Below are 9824 nucleotides of genomic sequence, written 5' to 3' on the forward strand. Positions count from 1 at the left end.
GCTAACCAGACGGCTGGCGGTTCAAACCCACCAGCCACTCCTCGGAAGAAAGGTTGGGCAATCCTACTTCCGTAGTGATACTGCCTTGGAAGCCCAAGGAGGGGTCGCTATGAGTCGGGTTTGACTCGACGGCACATAACAACAACAATATATATTATATAATTATAGTATGTATATTATATATATACATATATACACACACACACACTGTGTGTGTTATCAGATCAGTATGGACTCATGGCTTTTCAGTTTATTCAGTTTATTCATTTGCTGCCATTGATTTTGCTGCTCGAATTATCCCACATTGGCCAGTAGGAGTCCCTTCAAGCTGGCTTTTATGCTCTTTTGACATCATTTGGTGAGTCCTTCCTTGCTTTCTGTTAGAATAGGATGCCCTAGGCTTGTACCGCTGTTTCTCTGCTCCAGCCTTTGAATCAGCCATTTACCCAAGAATCTCTGGTTCCTATTACTGGAGAAAAGTGTTTAGAAACCAAGATCTGGGTATTAAGGTGAGCTCATTTATACTGGGTGTCATTTCTTCTGGGTCCTCTCAGTGGACAGAGCTTGGACATGGATACACACACCTAACATCTGTTATTATCCGTATCTATATATTGAAAACCATGATTTCACACTCATATCTCTAGTTCTAGTCTAATACCACAGGGTTCATTCTATCTGTCCCCTTTTCTATATTTGTAACTCCCTTCTCAGCCAATGGGAAATCTGGCTAAAATTATCCACAGCATATTTGTTTGATTATGCAATTCTAGAATACACAGAAACTTTCAAAATTTTTACCCATATCTCTGTGAAAAGAATGCTATTAAATAGAATCCAATATTTAGAGTTGTTTTTTTTTTTTAATCTAAAGGCAAATATTGTATTAAAAAATTAGGTGGATTAATTCACTCCCTCCTCCCATCTATGTGGTTATATTTCTTATTTACAGTGCAGTTTTAAAAATTTGTTTCTGTTTGTGCTTAATTTTAGGATTTTATTTCATTCTTGTTGATGTTACTCATTTTTTGAGTATGTGGAAGATTAAATATAGTGATTAGGAAAGAAGTAAGCTTTTATTTCTAAGCTGATTTTTAAAATATTTTTGTTGTCATGGTTGAGAATATACACAGCAGAACATATGTCAACAATTTATTACATTTACATTTATTACATTCTTACCCTCCTTTTCTATTCTACCATCATCAACAAAATCACTGCCTATTTGAGCTTAAATTTTTGTCTTTAATAAGCCAATTAAGTTTTGCTTTATGGAAATTTCAATCCAAGGGGAATATATAACATTAATACAAATATATGACATTTAAGAAAAGTTAGTTTATTTATTTCCATGGAATCACCCTGTGCTTGATTCATTGATAATCAGCTTTGTTGAAAATAAGTACCTATTTATATATTAATTGAGTTGATTATCAGTCATGGGGGAGCTTTGGTAGCATAGTGGGTAAGGCACTTGATTGCTAACCAGAAGGCTGGAGGTTCAAACCCACCAGCCACTCCTTGGAAGGAAGATGGGGCAGTCTTATTTCCGTAGTGATACTGCCTCGGAAACCCAAGAAGGGGTCTCTATGAGTCGGGTCTGACTTGATGGCACATAACAACAACAACAACATCAGCCATGGAGGGGAGCATTGGGGATATAAGGTATATCAGAATTCAAAATTTGTGTAATTTGTGAGGACAGATTTATTGTTACAATTTTATGTTTGGAAAACCAAAAGTAAACTAAATGCTTTTGTTATACAAACTAAAGACAAGTAATGCTACAAAAAATCTCCCTGGCTTCTAGGGTACAGTTAAATATAAAGAAAAATGATCAACTGTTTTTCTCTCTCCCTCTTTCTCCTCTGTGGCACAGGCTGGCTGTTCAGATGGCAGCATTAGATTACATCAGCTGACTTCTGAGTATCCTCTTCTGCAGTGGAATAACAGCACCAATGGCCAAGCTATTACTGGCTTACAGTGGTCATTAACAAGACCTGCTGTGTTTTTGGTCCAGGATGACACATCCAGTATTTATATTTGGGACCTACTGGAAAGTGATTTGGGTCCTGTCACCAGACAACTCATCTCTCCAGACAAGTAAGTTGATGAAACACATAACGAGCCGTCATAGGTAATGCCTTGTAGAAGCGTCATTGATGGCCTCTCCTCCTTACTTAATTATGCATAATAACATTTTTAGACTGCATTAAATTGGAGTCTGATTGGTTGCATTTTGTTTCCAGCCAACTACCACTTCTTTTTTTTTTTTTTCCAGTTAGGAGTCTGTTTATATGGTACATGATGATGTACTGTCTCCCAAATCATTTAAGTAGTAGATAAATTCCAGAATTTGGAATTGGATAAAAGCACTCGACTTAAGTTCACCTTAGGGAGGAAAAATCAGTTAAAAATAAATCAGTTTAGAGCTTTAGAAAACAGGTAGATTTAGTCATTCAGTGAGTGCACAGATGTAATAAAATGTTCATTTCTGTGTTACTGTTATATATAATTACTGTTGTACTATATAAACTCTTTAAGAATCTTTTATGCTGCTTTGTCATTTTTTATGTACAATTCTTAGCTCTAGGATTTTTTCATTTAATTAAAAACTTTTTAGCTTTTCTATAGTTACAGAAATTATGTCTGTCTGTTGCTTTCTCTCATCTGATTTTGTACTTCAGGGAAGAAAATTACTCATTCTTGAACCTCAATCAATAATAAGCAAGTTTAAAATCTTTTTTAACCCTTACTTGCCCTTTAATGTTATGTAAATTTGCCCTCACTCTGAAAGGACAAACCAATCCCTACTTGTTACAAATTGTTCATGAAGATTACCTTCATTTGGTGCACTTGGTACTTTTAAATCATTGAAAAGGCTTCAAGCCTTTCTTGCACTGAAGTAAGCTAAATGAGAACTGCATGCCCCTGTTCCAATTTACCTATAAATTCTTATAGACAAAATTAGGTGCAAGTCTTGTTCATAACCCGGGGACTGTCTGTACTCTTAAGATTAACATTATTTACAAGGTCATCTTTAATTTGACAAGTTACCAAGAGATTTAATGCTGCAATGGCCTTTAAAGCCAAATGAAATTCTGCTGAGTGTCAGGCTGGGAGCCAGATTGATTAGGCAGAAGAAAATACTGGCAGTAAATGATATTAAAAAGGAGAAGAAGGAGGAGATCTGGGTCTATTTTAGTCACCTTATGGGAATAAGTCCTCAGTGAATTGTGTTCACTAAGGAAGCCAAGTCTTCCCTTTGGGAGGCAATGTGAGATCTGGGTGGTGTGGGGAAAACAACAAGATACAAAATGGCATCATGCTGTGTAAGAACTTCATGGTTTTCCTTTTGTAGTCTGGTATAAGGATGGGAGCAAATTTTGGTGGTTTCTGAGAGATCTGGAAGCCACATCTTAATTGTTTTCTTGAGGTTGCTGCTGGAGCACTCTGATGATTTCAAGAAGCAACTGTAGGGTTTAAAATAGCATTCGTGCCAGGAAAGAGGGGCAGAACCATGACCTTGGGCCTGAACTATGTAGTTAACTGCAGAGCTGAGCAGCTGCCGTTTCCTTACTTCACCAGGGGCCCTTTAGAGTTTGCAACCTTTGTGAGGAGATTCCATCAGCTTCTTGTTTCCATCCTGAGACCTCACAAAGGAGTCACAAGGTTTTGTTTTATTTTTTCTCTCGGACTGATTTCAGTCAAATATTTCTGACAATCAGTCCTTCCTTAGCTGTACCAATCTCTGCCATGGTTTCAGTTAGGGAAGTGAAAATTTAGTTATTCCTTTATACCTGGTGTTCTCAACCAGTTAGAAGGGCAACTGGGAATCTTTGTTTATAGGAATAGGGTCAGATGCTTGCTATCCAATAGTAATGGAAGTTCGTTCTAAAAAATTATGAGAATTTGAGAAAATTACTCTCTGGCCTAGGTGGGTGGGGAGTTGTCCTTTTGAATAATCATATTCATTCATATTATCCTGAACTGTCTTATTTCTAATTCTAATATATTATATAATATATTAGAAATAATATGTTACTATATTATTTTCTAATATATTACTAAGGCAAAAAATGAGTGCTCTTGGAATCATAATCAAATCATTTTTAAGCAAAATTTAAGTGAAAATTAACATTGCTCTAATATTAGCATTTTAAAAATATAGGTATTTATACTTAATCCAAAGGAGCTCTGGTAGCATAGTGCCTAAGGCACTTGACTGCTAACCAGGAGGCTGGCGGTTCAAACCCACCAGCCACTCCTCGGAAGGAAGGTTGGGCAGTCCAACTTCTGTAGTGATACTGCCTCGGAAACCCAAGGAGGGGTCGCTAGAGCCAACCCGATGGCAAATAACAACAACAACAACATACTTAATCCAAAACAGTCTATTATATTAAAGAATTTACACTGAAATATTTTCTCCATCATTATTGTTCAATAAATGCAAGAAGAAACTTTTTGTGAGCATCTTATGCTCTTAGTTATGATAATTTGCTGCCCTCATAAATTCAATATATGTCTGAGTGATGTACAAACAATTCCTTCTAGTTTCTAAAAAGGTATAATATATGGGAAATAAGATTTCACATTAATTTCATTTCTTTGCTCAAACCCCACCAGTGGCTCCCCATCACAAATTAAAAATCAGTCCCTACAATGGTCTTTCCATTAATTAATGTGATATTCATTAATGTGATTTTAAGACATATATTTAAGACAATATATGTTGTCTTTGTTGTTTGATTTATTTGAAAGCAAAAGAACTTATAAAAGCTGCCATGAGAGATTCTTCCTGATTTCAGTTTGTCTACTCAACTATTAACCACCTAAAAAGGAGGTTAAAAAAGTATTAAAAACAGATAATGTTTGATAGAATATTAGGGATAAACAAAGTCTGAAGGAAAAAAAAATTGCAATTTTTTAGTTTAAGTACTTACATTTTTCTAATTATTGAAAAAACACATCAAACCCAAAGAAAAACATCTACCCCAAGTGCCTTTACTTTCTAGTGAGGTAAGATGGGAAATCAATGAGGAAATCATAAAATATGTTAGAGTATGTGTTATGGAGAAAAATGAAATAGGGAGATGTGGGCAGTAAGGAGTGTGGGAAGTATAATAGTTGGCATTTTAAATAGGGCAACCAAGGAGGGTCTTGAAGAGAAGGTGACATTTGGCCAAAGACTTGATGGAGCTGAAGGATCATGACATGTGAGTATCTGGGGGAATACCAGGAATCTTATTTCTGAGTAGAGAAGTGGAAATGTGCCTGGTGTGTGTACAAGGAACAGCAAGGGGACTAGTATGACTGGAGCAGAGTGAGGAAGGGGAAGAGTAAAAGATGCAGCCAGGTGGTATAGGGCCTACTAGGCCATCAGAAGGAGGGTTTTTACTGCGAGTCAGATGGGGAGGTATTGAAAGGTTTTAAATAGAGAAATGACATGTCCAGTTTTATGTTTTTATCAGGTTTACTGGTTCATAATTCAGAACAGTTAGGTACCCTTAAATAGTTTAACTTCAGTCTTATTGTTACCATTTTCTGTGAAAGAAACCATATATTGGGAACTATCATCTCAGTCTTTGACCAAGACCAATTTGACCAATTTTTCTTTTGTCTGAGAGGAGTAGAGGGTATTCTTCCATCCCACCCACCCGTCCACTCCTTCAGCACTGGTGGGTGGTAAGGAATTACCCCTCAGGAATAGTGTGCTGTGGCTCCTGCTGATCCCACAGGAGGAACATCCATTCAATGACTGTTTGTCATAGCACCTTCCAGGAAGGAGAGGACAGACAGCTGTGCTGAGGCCTGAGGAAGAGCTTGTCCAGCACCTACATCTCCATCATAAGAAAAAGCATTCAGAAATGATCTGATAGTGTTCTATTTTTCCTTGTTTAGCAGCAGTGGGTAACATAAAGAAGTGATGCTATATAGAAAGTGTGGAATTAGTTTTCTCTAAGTGTAAAGAAATACAGAGCATGAAGTAAATAATAAAATTTAAAAGGGAGAAGTTTAGGTTAGATGCAAGGAAAAATTTACCACTTTTAGAATTAAGATAAAATTCATAATGATGACATCTAAGAACCTTGTTACCATGTGGCCTTGAAGCAGATGAGATAGTAGTGTGGTTGGAGAATGAATGAGCTACAGGATCTCTTGTTTTTGTTGTTAAGTGCTGTTGAGTCATCTCCAGCTCATAGCAACCTTATGTACAACAGAATGAAACACTGCCAGGTCCTGCGTCAGCCTCATGATCCCTTCTGTACCTGAGCCCATTGCTGCAGCCACTATGTCAATCCATCTTGTCGAGGGCCTTCCCCTTTTTTCTTGACCTTCCACTTTACCAAGCATGATGTCCTTCTCCAGAAAATAGTCCCTTCTAACAACATGACCAAAGTAGGTGAGATGAAGTCTGACCATTCTTGCTTCCAAGGAGTATTCTGGCTGCACTTTTTCCAGGACAGATTTGTTAGTTCTTCTGGCAGTCCATGGTACTTTCAGTATTCTTCACCAACACTACAACTCAAAAGCATGAACTCTTCTTCAGTCTTCCTTATTCATTGTCCAGCTCTCACATGCATATGAGGTGATTGAAAATATCATAGCTTGGGTTAGGTGCATCTTAGTGTTCAAAGAGACATCTCTGCTCTTCAGCACTTGAAAGAGGTCTTTTGCAGCAGATTTGCCCAATGCAGTACATCTTTTGATGTCTTGACTGCTGCTTCCATTGGCATTGATTGTAGAACCAAGTAATATGAAGTCTTTGACAACATCAATCTTTTCTCCACTTATTGTGATGCTGCTTATTGGTCCAGTTGTGAGGATTTTTGTTTTCCTTATATTGAGGTGTAATCCATACTGCAGACTGTAGTCTTTAATCTTCATCAGTAAGTGCTCCAAGTCATCCCCATTTTCAGCAAGCAAAGTTGTATTGTCTGCATATCTCAGGTTGTTAATGAGCCTTCCTCCAATCCTGATGCCACATTCTTCTTCATATAGACCAGCTTCTTGGATTATTTCCTCAGCATAGAGATTGAATAAGTATGGTGAAGGGACACAACCCTGATGTACTCCCTTCCTGATTTTAAACCATGCAGTATCCCCCTTGTTCTGTTTGAATGACAGTCTCCTGGTCTATGTACAGGTTCCCCATGAATTCAATTAAGTGTTCTGGAATTCTCATTCTGCTCAATGTTATCCACCATTTGTTATGATCCACACAATTGAATGCCTTTGCATAGTCCATAAAACACAATTAAACATCTTTGTGGTATTCTTTGCATTGAGCCAAGATCCATTGGACATCAGCTATGATATCCCTTGCTCCCTGTCCCCTTCTGAATCCAGCTTGCATTTCTGGAAGTTCTCTGTTAATATACTGCCAATATACTCAATATACAGTATCTCTAGAATTCCTTTATAGCCAAAATGGTAATTGTTTGCATTGTGTGTGTCTCTGTGAATGGACTACTGAACCCAAACTTTTGTTTTTATTTTCTGCCCTGTTGGATTTTGTCCAGCTTACAAATCTGAAGACTCTGTTTAAAAATTTACCAGTGATATTACACTAACCAGTGTTTATGCATCTATTTTAAATGCTATTTTAATTCTGGGCATTCTTTATCAGTGACTATATTCTTCCTCTTGATCACCATGCTCAACTTCACAGTCCTAATGCCAGGTGCACCATTAATGTTTATCATCCATTCATTACTGATGTTTCCAAATTTGTGGAAATTAAATTCATTTATGTTTTTACACCAGTAATTGAGCAACTAAAATGTTAGAAAATTAGTGAAAATTCTGACTTAATTTTTCATAATTTGCTCCTTTAGTTGTTTATTGGGGTTTTAATTTTCACACTGCCCCTCTCTCCCTGAATAATGCTGTAACTTCTCCATAGCAAGTGGTGCACAGGTCGGTATAGGGTAAATATTTGTTTAAATGAATTGCTTCAGTTGAGACTTGTTCAGCTAAATTGCTCTAAATTCTCTAAATGGATCCATTTTCCAGCTGCAGCTTTGGCCTGGCCTGTACCTGGTTGGCATGTGTGTGCTAGACGATTTTGTAGTCCCTTGATAATGTGCTGCCTGGTAAATTGCCTTGGCTGCCTTTTGAGACATCTGTCACTTTTGCACATGTCTGTGTTCTCCCAGGTCCTTCTCAAAGTGTTGTTTCATAACTTAAAGAAGTAATGTAATATTAAAAGTGCTGAGTTATTTTATTATCTTTAAAAATAAATCTTACTATTTATTTTAGGAGAATTGAAATTTTATTATTTTCTTCATGTTCTATTTTTCTTTATAGTTAGGTGTAGGAGTTAGTTGTAGGTACTTGGGTTGTAGGAACAGACTTTATAATTGTGGAATATTAGTTGCTCTTAAAATTAACATAGCAATCAAGTTCTTGTGGGCATAGGTGATGCCCATTCCTTGTGCCAATTGGCTCTCTCACTGCCATGCCCCTTGAGGGTGTTCATTACTTCTGTCGTGTTATCAATCATTGATCCCACCAAAAATAAGTTAAGTGCTGGCTAAATGCCTGACACTAGCTTTCTTTAATCATTTTAGAATAAGACAAGGAAGGGAAGGTGGTGGGCATTGAGTTAGACACTGAGTTTAAACATTGTTTCTGCTCTCCTGATAGTAATGATTATTAATAAATAATTGCTATTGATAATTATTATTAAAATAATGTGATAAGTGCTATGATGAAGACATTCCCAGGATGCTATGGGAATACTGATGAGGGATTCCTGACCCAAATTAGGAATAAGGTAAAGGCTCATGGATGGCTTCTGGGAATGATGACACTGAGTTGCATGTTAAAGAATTAATAGAAGTGAATTAGATGAAGAGTAGAAGGAGTGTTATAGATGAGGGAGCCTCATGCCAAAGGCATGGGGGCAAGAGGAAGTCTGGGGAGTCTAGGAGCTGAGGATACTATGGAATGATTGGAATGGAAGTATAAAAACTAGGAGTTAGCAGTTGTGCCCAAGGCATGGAGAGCTTTTTATTGGCTTTAAAGAAATTTATTTTCTCACAGTTTAGGAGGCTAGAAGTCTGAATTCAGAACATTGGCTGTAGAAGAAGGCTCTATGTCGCCTCTAGGAGGAAAATTCTTGCCTTTTTCAGCTTCCAGAGTCCTGACATTCTTTGGTACCTTGGTGATCTTCACATGGCATCTGTCTTCTCCCCATTTGTGCACACTTCTGTGCTTAATATGCTCTTTTTCTTTTCTTTCTTTTTCTTAATTGTGTTTTGGGTGCAAATTTACATACTGAACTTTTTTTGCATTCAATAGTTCATGCACATCTGATTTCAAGGCCCTGGTTACCGTCCCCAACCATAAAAAACTCTCCTTCCCTCTTCCCCCTATGACCACCTCCTCCCTGTGCCCTTCTCATCCATGCATTCCTGTCTGTCCAGCTTTCCCTCTATGTGAGTGCTACCCCTCTGGTGTCTCATGGCTGCCTGATCCAAGGGGTGCATCTCCCTAGAGTAGGTGAGTGCATTGACCTGGGGTGGGTGTTCTGTATGTTGGGCTGAGACCCAATGCATGGAGAGCTTTCTATGCCATATGAAAAAAGACATTTTCCTACTGAAAATACTAAGCATTAAAGGAATTTAAGGAGGGGTAAGGAATAAATTGGATGTGTGTTTTTAAAAGTCTCAGTGTTAGTTCCAGCAAGATGGCGGACTAGGCAGAAAGACTGCACAGACCCTCTGCAACAAAGAAAAGGGAAACCAATTAACACAGACACAGAAGATAATCCTGGACCCCTGAGCCTTGAAGGGAAGGATATAGAAGTGGACTGAACC

General features: G+C 37.7%; 1 protein-coding gene across 1 annotated transcript in view; it reads left to right on the top strand.

Annotated features, from left to right (window-relative positions):
* The window catches only part of DYNC2I1 (dynein 2 intermediate chain 1), a 163591-nt gene that overhangs the window by 147180 nt on the left and 6587 nt on the right, over positions 1 to 9824 (top strand). Inside the window, exon 24 of the mRNA XM_007950401.1 lies at positions 1880 to 2103. Within this exon, the coding sequence (XP_007948592.1) occupies positions 1880 to 2103 (224 nt within the window). The remainder of the gene's footprint in view (positions 1 to 1879; positions 2104 to 9824) is intronic.

The sequence above is a fragment of the Orycteropus afer genome, unplaced genomic scaffold (genome assembly GCF_000298275.1).
Source record: "Orycteropus afer afer isolate SDZICR_OR568_19922 unplaced genomic scaffold, OryAfe1.0 scaffold00271, whole genome shotgun sequence".
In the NCBI taxonomy this organism is placed as follows: Eukaryota; Metazoa; Chordata; class Mammalia; order Tubulidentata; family Orycteropodidae; genus Orycteropus; species Orycteropus afer.